At 41.2% G+C, this 14931-nt stretch overlaps 1 protein-coding gene across 1 annotated transcript in view; it reads right to left on the bottom strand.

Moving 5' to 3' along the window:
* agbl4 (AGBL carboxypeptidase 4) overlaps positions 1-14931 on the bottom strand; it is a 355429-nt gene that overhangs the window by 551 nt on the left and 339947 nt on the right. The window contains exons 11-12 of the mRNA XM_080877453.1: positions 12696-12858; positions 87-180 (exon numbers count right to left, since the gene is read on the bottom strand). Coding sequence (XP_080733579.1) covers positions 87-180; positions 12696-12858 — 257 coding nt within the window. The remainder of the gene's footprint in view (positions 1-86; positions 181-12695; positions 12859-14931) is intronic.

The following is a 14931-nucleotide window of genomic DNA, read 5'->3' as shown; positions in this document are numbered from 1 at the left end:
AAGAGGAAAAACAAAAGTAGATTTGACAATAGTCACAGATAGATTTGCTTTCATGAATATCTAATTCTAGTGCCATACAGTTTTACCTTTGAATAGGAGTTGGTCTGTTGTCCTTAACGAAGTTATTGAGTTTGTAGTAATCCAGGAAGGTTCGAGCCACATTCCTGCCCAACTTCATGTCTGAGGACATGGCGTTAAAGCAAAGTGCCTTTGAATGAGCCTTAGAAACAATGAATCATTATAGGAAGGGTGCAAATGACCAAGAGGAAAGTGTGGAGTGAGGCATAAAGCTGGAAATATCCTCATTTTTATGAATAAAATGGGTCAAATGGGTATATGTAATATGAAACTGACAAGAATCATTAGCTAATTGTGCTATTGCCCTCAGCTCAGTGAATGATTACAGCAACTGTGTTCTGATTGTTTTTATTTTATGGTCTCTGAAGCTTTATATTTTGATTTTCTCTCACTTCATTTTAACATTATGATACTGCAACATGCATGCAAAGCATCAAACAGAAGCTTCCACACGCCACATACAACTGTATGTTTTATGAACAAGTCAAGCATAAATCATATTTCTGTCCAGACTTCACTGTTAACCTTGGCATATGAATGCCATGGTCATGCTTTATGAGGTCACAGTTACCTAAACCTTTCCAATCACCCCGAGAAGGTTTATGCCTGGGTGATTGAGACTCAGATCCATTAGAGTGGTTTTCGTCCTGGTCATCAAACACTGAAGCTGCTATTTATTTATTTATTTATTTATTTATTAACCTTTATTTAACCAGGAAGATCCCATTGAGATTAAAAACCTCTTTTTCAAGGGAGACCTGGCCAAGATAGGCAGCAGCAGATGTCTCACAGTTACAGAAATTACTCAAACCCAGGCAGCAACAACACACATGCAACAATAAGTGAAAGAATACAAATAAAATAAAAAATAAAATTCAATAAAATTCTAACAAAAATAAAAAAGTCAGTTAAAATGACAATCAATCTAATTGAAACAGTTGCATGTTATGGACTTGGCCTCAAGGATTTGTAGTTTAGATTTAAAAGCACTTAATGAAATGAATTCAGTCATTTTCCATTCCTTCTGCAGTTTGTTCCAGGCCAAGGGTGCTAAATGGACAAAAGCTCTTTTACCAAGTTCAGTTCGGGCAAATGGAACAGAAAGCAACAAGTAACCATGCGGACGAAGAGAATACCGACCAGCATGTTTCATTACAAGCAGGGAACATAGATAAGAAGGCAGCAACCCAAGTATCGCCTTATATATAAAACTGTATAAATGAGAGTTCCTCCAACTTACCAAAGCAGGCCATCCTACCTGAGAGTATAACTCACAGTGGTGAGTCTGAAATTTACAGTTAGTGATGAACCTCAGAGAAGCATGATACACAGAATCAACCATTCGAAGACATTGAGCAGAAGCATTCATATATAGAATATCACCATAATCCAGCACAGGCAAGAATGTTGCAGCAACAAGCCGCTTCTTTGTATTAAAAGAGAAACACAACTTATTTTGAAAATAAAATCTCAATTTTAACTTCAGGTTTTTCACAAGATTCTCTACATGTGGTTTGAAGGTAAGCAAGTCATCAATTAAGATTCCCAGATATTTATAGGTGTGAACCAACTCAATTTTATTACCTTCAAGAGTGGTTACTGATGGGATTGTTTGGGCTCGTCTCCTTGATTTAGAAAACAACATGAGTTTTGTTTTGTCTGCGTTGAGAACAAGTTTAAGCTGAAGTAATGACCTTTCAAGGACATTCGAGGACAATTGCAAGACTGCACAACCAGTCAACAACTTCCTATCTTTGCTATCCTATCTTTCGGGTAGGGACAGAAAGAATGAATAAATAAGTAATTAACTTCCCCTTAGAGATGGTGTGAGGAGCTGATTTGGGCATGGACACCTAATAGGTGAGGTGTTTCAGGTATGTCCACTTAGGGGGAGGACCCAGGGCAGACCCAGGAGCAGCTCAAGAGGTGATGTGGATTGACTTGGTTGGGCTCGCCTTGGTGGTCCACCAGAAGAGCTGAACGAGGTGGTCAGGAAGACCAAGGTCTGGGCATCCGTGCGCTTCCCAGAACTTGGACCCAGATATGCATCAAAAAACAAGATGGATGGATACATTTTAAGACCTAGATATATTTGTGATTTAATTAATTCTTGCACGGCGCATTCAAATTTTAGATTAGAATCCCATTTGTCATCACTAACACACCCACTGAGGTACAGTACATAACTGGTGAGAAGCATCTAGTCCTCAGGTTACAACACACTGCAGAACTGTCCCAGCCAAACGCATGATGGTGGTATGACTCACACAAAAGCAATTACATATACACTGAAGCCTCATTTAAATTCAGAGGTGACTGCACACATCATTCCCTCGCTTAATTGTCTCTCACTACATTAGGAACAATATCAATAACTCGACTGCTTTTATAAGATAGCTAGGCGTCCATGTGTGCTGTTGCTAAGCCTGTGATCATTAGGCTAGGAAGACAAGTAATGATGTCAATCAGGTTCAGATAATGGAGAAATAGTGAACGACCGAATGCCAACAACGTCCCCAATCACCAAGAGTGCGGACAGAGTAAATTCAGATAAATAAGAACAATGTTACTAACAGACGTACATTTCATGTAGTCACTGAAGGGAGTGAACTGTAAAAACACCAAAATCAGTGCCAGCTGCCTATCAATCTAGCCACCCTGTCACACTATATATAAACATATTCATCCTTACGAGACATCCATCCATGCAGAACTTGGAACAAAACATATTTATGAGGGTTTTTCCTATCATGTGGCACTCACTTCTACCTAGCTCCATTCTTCAAAAGGCTCGTGCATGATGGAACAACACAGAGACGTAATCTGTCACTTTTCCTTGTCATTACCTTGTAGATACTCAGATATGACCTGTCATCTGCGAGACTATCTATTTATGTGATTGAAACCACTGGCATACAAAAAAAAAAAAAAAAGAAGAAAGAGCTTTAGCATGATGAGGGGAAAAATGGGATGGATGATTTGGTCATTTTTATTTTTCCCATCGAACTTTTTAAGCCACATAAATTATGATCGTTATAAAAGTGACAAATAGTTGGCCAAAGCTGTTAACTTGTAAACTATCCATCCACGGTTTGAACAGGCTGTCTTGGTGTACCCTTCTGGCTTTGTAGTTTGTCATACTTCAAGCAACACAAAGACACAAAATCCCAGCGGTATACCTGGTAAGTTAGGCCTGTAAATACGGAAAGAGCCCGTCACCTTGGCCTTTGATGATGCATTGATGTGAGTGTTGAGGAGTTTGCACACGACTTCATTCTTCACCCGGCAGGCTCATGGCAACACTCTCCACACGACTCCACACTCTATGTTAATACCCCATCTGGCTGTTTGTCTGTGAGTCCTGCATCAGGCCAGACTTGCTGTGAATGTGTGTGTGCATGTGTGTGGGCAGGGGCCTGGCAGTCTGTCTCGGCGCTGCTACCTGATGATACTGATTAGGTTGAAATGAAACTACAGATGGATGAAAGAGGTTATGTTGTTTTGTCAGTTTGTAGTAATATCAAGAGAGTATCATTTTGACATGACGATGGCACAAATTAAGAGTTAATCTGTGATTCATTCTGGGGTGAAACACATATCTGAGAAAAAGGGCAAATTTTCCTTTTGAAAGTTTAGTCTCTTCTCGGTCTTAACATCTCAAATCACCATGGGGCTTCTTCTCGACCATCTCCGATTTCCTTAAAAAATCTATGATCCAAAGTTTGGACATACATAACAATTACTGCAAATATATGTGTAATATATCAAATAGTTTTCAAGATAAGGCAGCATGGTGCACGGTGGTTAGCACTGTTGCCTCACAGAAAGACCCCGTCCTGAGTTCAATTCCACCTTCAGGCCGGGGTCTTTCTGTGTGGAGTTTGCATGTTCTCTCTGTGTTTACGTGGGTTCTCCCTGGGTACTCTGGCTTCCTCCCACAGTCCAAAGACATGCAGTTAGTGGGGACAGGTTAACTGGAAACTCTAAATTGCCTATAATTGTGAATGTGAGTGCGAATGGTTGAGTGTATCCCTGCAACAGACTGGCAACCTCTCCAGGGTGTAACCCCCACCGCGACCCTGAAGAGGATAAGCAGACTTATCAAGATATATCTTTTTGAAAATATTATTGTATATTTTAAACTTGACCTGAATTATTCCTGCTCCAAGGCAGTAGGTCTCAACTAAGTCTAGGTAGAGCTAGTCTTGAAAATGAATAATATAAATATATTTAACTAAATGAAATATTTAATTAAGAGTACCATCTGAAAAGTGTTGTATTGAGATTAGACTATCTATTGACATTTAGGTTTTTGTTGTACAGCTTGTCATGTTTGCTCAATCCAGCATGAAATTGGGATGAAAATAGCATTTTCCTCTGAATTTAACATTCAAAAGAATTCTGCATTTTTTATTTTCATTATTATGAAATCAACTATATGCCATTAAGAAATTGTCACTAATTGTCTTTTTCAATATGAAGTGTTTTTATTTGTGTGTGCTCAAATATGGAACTTTGGAACTATTTTCATATTTTACCTAGCCAGTACCTGTACCTGTCCAAATAAGAAATCCTGATTCGTTTTGATGGTGAGAAAGGTCAAAATTTCAGGCTTTTATCTTTAATAGTTTTCTAGATATTCAAGATCAAACATGGCTTCAAATTTCACCATGCTGGGCGTGGGCTAACCAACCATTAAAAAAAGACAGACTCTAAAAAGTACTTCATATATGAAGTTAAAATTTCTCAGCAACCATTATTTAACCCAGACCTTCTGTGATAAAAATCTTAAGCAAATTGGGCATGATCGAGCAGAAAATGTTTAAAACATTTTAGCATTTGAGATGTAATAACCCTTCATGATTACCTTTGTAGGATTAATACAGGGTGGGCCATTTATATGGATAAACCGTAATAACATGGGAATGGTTGGCACCTGAAACTACGGATACTGGATGCCTATGCTGGCATTTCTCCTACGGTGTTGCTATCAGTGTGTGAAGAGTGGGAGAAGAGGGTTGCATTGACAATCCAACACAATGGGCAGCACATTGAACACATTTTAGTGGTCAGAAACTTGTAAATAACTGATGAAAGAATAAAGTTACGTTGAGACCAAGCACACCATTGTTTTTCTTGTGACATTACCAATAAGTTTGATGTGTCACATGGCCCTCTTCCTATTGAAAAACCAAAAGTTGTATCCAAGATGGCCGACTTCTAAATGGCCACCATGGTTACCACGCATCTTGAGGAGTTTGCCCCCTCACATATACTCATGTGCCACAAACAGGACTTTAATATCACCAACCATTCCCATGTTATTACGGTTTATCCATATCAATGGCCCACCCTGTAGTTTAAATAATGCTTATTCATCTTAAACTGGGCCTCGGTAAAGCCAAGAAACCATCTGGAATAAATTCATCATGTAGATGTAAAAACTTCTAACGGCAAGGAGCTGCAAAAAAGAAGAGCAACTGTGTAGTCTGTTGAAAAACAGCCCTACCAACTGCTTGATTACAGCTTCTGTAAGCACTTTTGTGATGAGTTTATGTACTTTGTCTCTACTTTTAAGTTAATCGAAATATAGCGCTGTTTTAATTTTGTAAATGATGATATAATTTAGACCAATGACAGAGCAGTGTGTGTCTACTTATTTGTGCAGTGTAATGGGTTTCTCAGCCAAATCAACCCCTTGATCTTCCAAATTCAAAAAACCAAGATGCTGATGCCTGTAAGACCACAGAGCAAAGGTGGACATCCCACTGACTATGTCAGCTACTATATACACTCTCTTGGTTGGACCAAAGTTATGAGCTTACCAGCAAACCCGCAGACTAATATTTCAAGCTTATATTGTGACTAAGAATAGCAGATATGTAAATATGTAGTTATTAATCTGCACACAAACACGCCCTTAGTCAAAGATGTAAACAGATACTGATAAACAAGTGCAAAACCTACTCTGCGTATTCCCTCTGACCTCTGGAAAGTTTTCGGTGTTTTCCTCAGTTCTCTTTCCTCAGCAGAGCTTGGTGCCAGTCCTGAGCTCTCTGGCCAAGCACGCTCGGCGACAAAAATATCACTCGGACCCCACCGTGCACAGATGGCCTCTCAGCTTGGCTTGTCACGACTCACGGTCTATTACAGGAGGTTTTGTGATGGACGGTCAGCCTCTGAAGGAGAACTTCTTCCACAGGGTAAATGGTCGGAGACCGAGAGGATGCCCTGACTGTTGCCTGGCACTTTGCCGGGGGAAACCGTAGGGTCTGGAATGAGACTGCTGCTCCAGCAGGAAGTGATGCATGTGCGAGCCAGGAAACAGTCGGCGGGCTGTAGCAAGGATTAAAGTGGTGGATGGTGGTGGAAATATTTAGAAAAGCTGCTTTAGCTGCTTCGGTGCACTCTGAGGGAGTCTCTGTTGAATAACACAAGGACTAATACTCAAAATATTATTAATATTGTCTCATTAACTGGAGCGCAGAACATTATCATTATCATTGGATAATCATTATCCATTATTGGGAAGGACATAGAGAGGGTGTCCGAGTGTGTGTGCAGCCTGTCAGGATCTGTTGCTGAGGTGTGTGTATTCTTTAACATCTTGGTACACATAACGGTCTTGTCTAATCAATAGGCGGTCACTGTCATGGCTGAAGGGCATGCCGGCAAAGACGCTGATGAGATATGGGACGCATGAGACAAAGGGGATGGGGAGCGTCATGACTTGTTTACTGCAGCTGTTTGCTGTCAGCACCGCATTTAGCGGCTTTCACTGCTATGTCTCTCGTGCCTGGTCCTGCCAGACAGACAGACAAGGTGATGAGCAGACAGCAAAGCCCCTAGTGGTAAAATGAACAAGACACGTGGAGAATGCTGTCGAGATTGGACAGGAGTTAACGAGGAGACAAGCAAGGGGACATTCAAGTCATCAATACGGGCCACTGACAGCTCCTGTCACTGCACTGACACGTAGAGAGCTAATTATCAATGCTAATCAGGAGGGTAGTCAACAACAGCAATACAGAAAGGGACATTTTTGTCCCCAGTAGCAAATCAGTAGGCTGAAAGACCTCACGTCCTGTTACCCAAAGGGACAAACAGGAGCTGATTTAAATCCCTGACAGGAGGACCTGACACTGCCAAGGAGACAAGCGCCGAAGCCCGAGTAACGAAATGAGTGTGAAAAAAGGCTCCTGTTTTCCCAAAGTATTCACTAATATCAAAATCTTTTGAATCATCGCTGAAACGAGATAATGGATGCTATTTCTATGAGCCAGTTATTATTATTTTTTCAGTTTTTTTGTTAGTTAAGAAAGACTGCTTCTGTTTTCAAAGTTCATAAAAGAAAAGTACTATAAAAACAAAATGTGACTAAAAATATCCACACATATCTCATCTGGTACCTGTGGTTTATAGCTCAAAGTGTGTCTTTATGTTCTTTCTTATTGCTGTCATTAATCCTTTATGTATTTGTTTTTATAGTGGTACAATCTTATGACAGAACTGATAATAAATAAAAATAAAAACAATAAAAACAACTAGATATAGTGATGCTCACACAAGTGCTCACAAAAGCTACATAAAAAAGGGGCCCGACTGAACAGAAGAGATAAAATATATTGGACTTGGCAATTTATTTATTGAGGAAAATATGATTTATCTGTTGGGTGGAAATGTATGTGGATTAGTGGTTAGTTTCAATTTGAAATTAAAATCAATTGTTTTCATTTAAAGGTTTGACAATCAGCTGTGACATTTACAGCACAGGTTTATGGAAGTGAAACACTGCGTAAAAAAATGAGACTTTGCTCGACTCAGCACTGAACCATATCTCCATATCTATATAGCTTGGACACCACAAATCCACAGCTGGATAGATTTTGTACAAATGGAGCAAATTCAAGACATTCTGATCAGTGCATAAAAAACACCCGAAGAACACGGTCTGTAGCGGTCTGTGAGGTCACTATGGGTGATCTGTAAGTGTTTAAAGGGGCCTTTCATACTGGTCGATGTTCATGTGTATAGGTCCACCGTTAGGAGAGCGCTACACAACAATCGTGTGTATGAGAGGGCTGAAAGGTGAATGCCACAATTCTGTGAAAAAGGACATTTGCAGCTTGCTACAGGTCACATGAATAGTTCAAAAACTGCTTAAACAATATGTGGATGGGTGGAAACCAAAATACAACTTTGTGGCTTAAATGAGAAGCATTTTGTTACGAGGAAGGAAAACACAGCATTCCAGCGTAGGAATCGCATGAAAGACGGTGGTGGTAGTAGCTATGTTTGGGCCTGTGAATTCTAACAGTGAATTGTCAAGCAGATGGCCCCGCCCCTCCCTGAGCCTGGTTCTGCCGGAGGTTTCTTCCTGTTAAAAGGGAGTTTTTTCTTCCCACTGTTGCCAAAGTGCTCATAGGGGGTCATATGATTGTTGGGTTTTTCTCTGTATCTCCTGTACAATATAAAGCGCCTTGAGGCGACTTTTGTTGTGATTTGGCGCTATATAAATAAAATTGAATTGAATTGAAGACAGAAAAGGTCAGAATGGTTCAAGAGTAATTAAAGCTTAAGAGGCTTTGGACTGGTCATGTTAACCTTCTGACCCAAACTCAGCACTTCATGTTTTCAATAGTGGAAAAGACTAAGATTTCTTCTAGTCAGTGTGGAGGAAAGTTCAGCTGCAACTTTCAGAGCACAAGCTAAACGCTCTCATTCCCAATGCGTAACATACCGACAATTTGTCACGTCCTGAGGCATCTCATAGTAACCCAAAAGGTCCCTATGATACGCGCCGGAGTGTGGATGGAATTCAATAGAATGACGCTCCTGGTATTAGATATTGTTTTCCAATGTTTCCGACGGGTTGGGTGGCCAACGTTTTGGGATGACAGCGTGTTGGGCTACTAAATAAAGTAAAAGGTCATGTTTTTTGACACTCCTTGTTAAACACTTAATTATTTTCCAAAACAAATATATGGCCAAGTCCATTATTCTCTGTCTCCTTTCTTTAGCATTCTCCTTATTTACTTTCAGGACTTAAATCAAAGGCTTAAGAAATTTTCAAACACATGTTAACAGTGGATTCTGTGGCTTCTCAGTTCATTTCGACTGATTTCTGTTGCTCTTACATTTGAAATTTAATGTCAGTGCCTTTATCTCCAGCACTTTAGCTGCACGTCAGCTGACTTTTCCAGCTCCACTGTATTTTGAAGCTCTTGATTCCTCTCAGTATTTGAACCTGAACTGAAATTGAACTTCTTTTAGTACTTCAAAAGTTTTCAACTGCACATTTGCAGCACCACTTTTTTTAAAGCAGAAATGTTGCATTTTCTAGAGCGAATAATATCTGCAGACTTTCTTAGGCTTTCCAGCCTTATCAACATATGTAAAAGAAAAAAGAAAAAAAACACAGGTGATGTACATATGTGTTTGTGCATCTTTGTGAGTACTCATATGAGGACACCTGTTCATCTGAGCATGGCAACCAGATTTGTGCAATCAACTGTGTGTGTAGATGCGGGTGTCTATGTGCGCTGGCTTGCATATGTGAGCACCTATCCATTTGCGCGTATCTGTGTGATGTGATGTGGATGATGTGTGGTAGTGAAGCATATTTGCCTCCAAGCTATATCATTTGCATACTTGTCACAGCCTGTCCATTGGGTGTCAGGTTCACTGATGCATACTGTGTTCCATTGGCAGCTCTGGTATTCATGGAGTCCCACTGTTATGGTGAGGTGCCTGTCGAGTGCTGTTGCTTTGGCAGACAGACATCACATACGCATGAAGATAAAGAGGAGCACCTATTTGTCTATGTGCGTATGCACATGTGTTTGAGAGTGTGCAGATATGTAGCTTTATTTATGTCAAAGCCAACTGTCTTGGCTGTCAATCCATGCTGTATCAGTGCATCTAACCTACTGCTGTGAATAAAGACCCAAACATTGTTGCTTGATTAAATCAGGAGTGACCACCTTTGATGAGAAGAATGCCATTTTCTTTGTATATATCTCGCCACTGAAGGAAAAAAAACTTGCAGAAAGAGAACACAAAAGAAAAGTGCATTGCTCCTTTAAAAAACAACAACAACAATAAAAAAAAAAACCCTGACTCTATTATGACAGAAGAAGCAACGACGCTCCCTTCAAAACAGGAAAAACAAGTGCAAAATCTTCCAGGGAAGCAAATTCTTAATGGCTTTAGAAATTTTGAACTAGTTCTTCAAAGTCAAAGAGATCACTGTTGCTCAGATAAAACAGGAAAAAGAACACACGCACACACAAGGTAAGTAGGCTCCCAAAGCTTACACAAAAAGAAAAACACACTGGCTATGTTACACACGCACACAAACCCACAACAGAAAGCATCACGCAGAGTTTTGAACAAGATCCCAGTTTATCTCAACCTTCATCCCCTTTCCCTTCCAGCTGAACTTCCACGGTGTGAACCGGAAGGTCCCTCAGAAAAACTGCAAAAAATGCAGTTTTACTTTTTTTTAAAAAGAAAGAAGAAAGTGCAGACAATAAACAAGGCTAAAATATTTTTACTGTGAGTTTGCTGTGTGGTATTTACTTTGATGGAAGTGGCTGCAAGAAGAGCATGCAAGCATAAAGAAAATATAGGTGCTAGAGGAGGTATGAGCATGCACACATGGAAACCGGCTCACAGGTGTTAAATGATTAGAGGACAAAGAGAAGACAGACACACAATAGAGGTTGTCCCTGCTGTTTCAGAGAAGAGGATTCTCAGCTTGACTAGATGATATAATGAGCTGTTATGTTCTGGGTGATGAGATGAGAGGAAAGGACAGAATAGAGGAGACGCACGAAAGGAGAGGAGGAATCAAAAAACAAACTCAGACAGACACACACATTGAATTACGCTGTTTTCTGAGCACCTTCAAACTGTGACAAAAGCCTCGGCTGTGTGAAAGGTTAAGATTTCAATTTTGGTGGCTACAAGTCACAGCAGTGGAGGAGAGTCAGGAAAAATGAAAGGGCGTGGGCAGCATTTTTGGAAGGTGGTAGGAGTTAGGGGCCTAGGTTATTATTTATTTGTCATGTATTAGTTTAGTGGATTGTGCATGTGTGTGTGTGTGTGTGTTTGTGTCAGGTGAGAAACAAGAAAGGGGAGGAGTGGTGGGTGGGTGGGGGGGCAGATGCTAAAGGTCTCTGTTGATGATTTGCACGCTCCATCGAGCTGACTGCTGGGGCATAAAAACTTACATGGTCGGTTTCTTCAACCTGCCTGACCTCAATCTCCACTCTACACCAGGTCCCTGTGCTGCGTACCCACCCTGTGGAGCTCCTCCTCTTCGGAACCCTCACTTTTCACAACCTACATCACACACACACACACATTTGGAAAACAAAGAAAAAAGTCCTCCCAACAGACGTGGGTTCTCTCATAAATTGACCTTCAGAATAAATGCACACAGACACACACAAACAGAACAGGCTCTGAACCCAGCGCCGCCGCCACCTCAAACGAAAACACAGAGTGGAATTTGTTATGTGCATTTTGTTTAGCATAACAGCCAGACACTTGTCTCTTCCGTGTATTACCATATTTTTTTCTGTGGCTGCTCTATGTGCGTACACATGCTGGTTCTTCCATGTGTGCAATGCAACGAGCTGAGATGTTTCTATCAAAAGCATTAAAGTCATAAACCTTTGTGGAAAACACACATGCAACATCACAATATGCATTTTTTTAGCCTCTATAAGCAGGAAGAGAAGACTTGTTTTTATTCAGCCTCTCGTCTGTCACTTAAAAACCAAAAAACAACATTACCATAAAGACTAGTAGTGATGCATATGTAAAACTGATCTTCCTATATCTAACTTTCCATGTGTTAATGAATCGTGACTTGCCTCTTCTTTTGGCGAGGCAGATTTTGCTAGTTATTGGCACTAGAGGGCACTAGGGCTGCATCTATATCCACCCACCCCTTCGCCTGTGGAGTATGTGTAGGGGAGCACATACTTTTCATATGTAGGGTCCTTATCTCACTCTCTAAATCTCTCTTTCTCCCTCTTCTCACTCACTCTATCGGTAAGATCAAACCCCCATCGGCCAGCTTTCAGGAGCTCTTCAGCCCTGAGAAGGTCAGCCGAAGGAAAACTTCCTCCCGTCCGCCTCCATTAAGACACCTGTGACCTTCAGTCTCCGTGATAAATGTAAGGCTGCGCTCATGATTGTAGCCGACAGAGATCCCGTTTGTTTCGCTGTTTTACAGAAACCGTCGCCCCTTTTTCTCCTCTCTCTTTTGTAAATGAAATCAATAGACACAGCTATCACATCCCTATTCTGTCACTGCACATCTGTCGCAACAAGAGGCAACAAAAGATCAACATGCTTTTCTAGTGAGTACACATGACCTGACACACACACACACACACACACACACATGCGCTAACGCTCAAAACACAAACATTAAAATAATGACTCCAGTGATTACAAGATCAGTTGGCTTGATTTCAGTGGGAGATTGTTGCTGCGGAAACAGTGCTTGTTTGGTGTGTTTTGGAAGAGGAGAAATGAAGAGAGAACATTACTGCTGGTCTCTTCACTTTAAAGATGGAGAGATCACACACAGTGAAGGATACAGGTCTCCTCAGTGTAGGGAACAGGAGCAGTGCTGCCAGCTGTCATGTAGCTGTAGAAGGACACCTCGAGAGTGTAGCAGTAGGACGTGTCGTCGAGAAGACCGCCAAGGAAACGCCTACCGGTACCGGCCTTCACCACGTCACGGTTAAAGGAAGTGTTGGACTAGAGAAACAGATGGAAAAAAACTGAGATACATTAAAGGTTTAGATTCAAGTCTTTATGTCGGCAGAGATGCTGGAGTCTGGAGAATGTTATAGCATTTGTTGCATTAAGTCTGTAATGCAACAAATAGTATAAAAACTACAGAATTCTACTACAATATGTTTCCCAAAGTCCCAGAAAACCTAATCTGGAAAGAAGAGGTGTATGACATGAGACCAAGTAGTCACACTATTTTCAAAAGCCTGAATGGACAGACACCTTCTTCCAGTCCAATGTGCTGGTTTTTGGTTTGCTGTCACCAGTTTCTGAAAAGTGGAGTACATCTCTGTTGTTTCTGATGGATCCTTAGAGGTTCTGTTTTAACCAAACACGGCTACAGCTTAGAAATTATCAAAAGAAAATCACAACACACAGCACAATGACTGGCTAGAGAAACCATGCAGAGGATTCAAGTTCCCTGCATTGCCTGGTGTGACTGTTTGAGGAAGTGTTTTAGATTAGATTAGATTAGATAGAACTTTATTAATCCCTCGGGTGGGTTCCTCTGGGAAATTCGATTTCCAAAAAAAAAGCACAGCACCGACAGAAGTTACAGAGTTACAGAATATTATATATATCTATATATATATCTATATATATATCTATATATATATATATATATAATACACACACACACACACATATATATATATAAATACATAGACAATATAAATAAAATATACGAAGGGGATAAATAGAATAAATAGGAATAAAAATAAAAATACAAGTGAATTGCACATTTCAAGTATTGAGTCTATTGCACCGTTGACTATTTACAAAAGTATTGCACAAAAGGTATTGCACAGTGAAGTGAAGAGGCACTACAGCTTAGTTGTTCCCCCCTCCTTTGTCCTCCTGTCTCCCCTCCCTCTCCCCTCCAGAGAGGAGTTAAACAGTCTGATGGCGTGTGGGACAAAGGAGTTTTTAAGTCTGTTAGTTCTTGTCTTGGGGAGAAGCAACCTGTCACTGAACAGACTCTTCTGGTTGTTAATGGCCGTGTGCAGAGGATGTCTGGCATTGTCCATAATGTCCATCAGTTTCTTTAATGTCCTTTTCTCTGCCACTGTCACCAGAGTGTCCAGCTTCATGCCGACCACAGAGCTAGCCTTCCTGATCAGTTTCTCCAGCCTGCATGAGTCCTTCTTTGCTGTGCTGCTCCCCCAGCACACCACAGCATAGAAAAGTACTCCAGCAACCACCGACTGGTAAAACATCCTCAGGAGCTTCCTGCAGATGTTAAAAGACCTCAGCCTCCTGAGGAAGTACAGTCGGCTTTGGGCTTTTTTATACAGGTGCTCTGTGTTGCATGACCAGTCCAGTTTATTGTCCACCCACAGCCCGAGGTACTTGTACTTGTTGACCACCTCCACCTCCTCCCCCTCTATCTGAACCGGCAGTGGACCTGCTCTAGACCTCCCGAAGTCCACAACCAGTTCCTTAGTCTTTGAGGTGTTGAGTTGCAGGTGGTTTGTGTGACTCCATGCGACAAAGTTCCTCACCAGACTTCTGTACTCCTCTTCCTGATCATCCCAGATACACCCCATGATGGCTGTGTCGTCTGCAAACTTCTGAATGTAGCATAATTCAGAGTTGTAGCAGAAGTCAGAGGTGTACAGGGTGAAGAGAAGAGGGGACAGCACAGTTCCCTGTGGTGCTCCTGTGCTGCTGACCACTGTGTCAGACGTGATGTCCTTCAGCCTGACGTACTGTGGTCTGTCGGTGAGGTAGTCGGAGATCCAAGCCACCAGGCAGGGGTCCACCTCCATCCTGTTCAGTTTTTCTTGAAGCATACAGGGCCGGATGGTATTAAAGGCACTGGAAAAGTCAAGAAACAGGATCCTGACCGTGCCTTTTCCCCCATCCATTGAAGCACCCAACTAGTGTTAGGCTAAAAACAATCCTAGTTATGCAACTCTCTGGGCAGCACAATTTCTTCCTCTCTTGGAGTGAGGACAAACTGGATGTTAGTGATTTACTATCTCAACATTATCTCAAAGTGGTATGAGATGAGAAGATGAGATGAGGCTAGCTGGT

The sequence above is a fragment of the Rhamphochromis sp. 'chilingali' genome (assembly GCF_963969265.1).
Source record: "Rhamphochromis sp. 'chilingali' genome assembly, chromosome: 3".
Classification (NCBI taxonomy): domain Eukaryota; kingdom Metazoa; phylum Chordata; class Actinopteri; order Cichliformes; family Cichlidae; genus Rhamphochromis; species Rhamphochromis sp. 'chilingali'.
The sequence above is the reverse complement of the archived record's forward strand: the minus strand, read 5'-3'. Positions and strand labels throughout refer to the sequence as shown.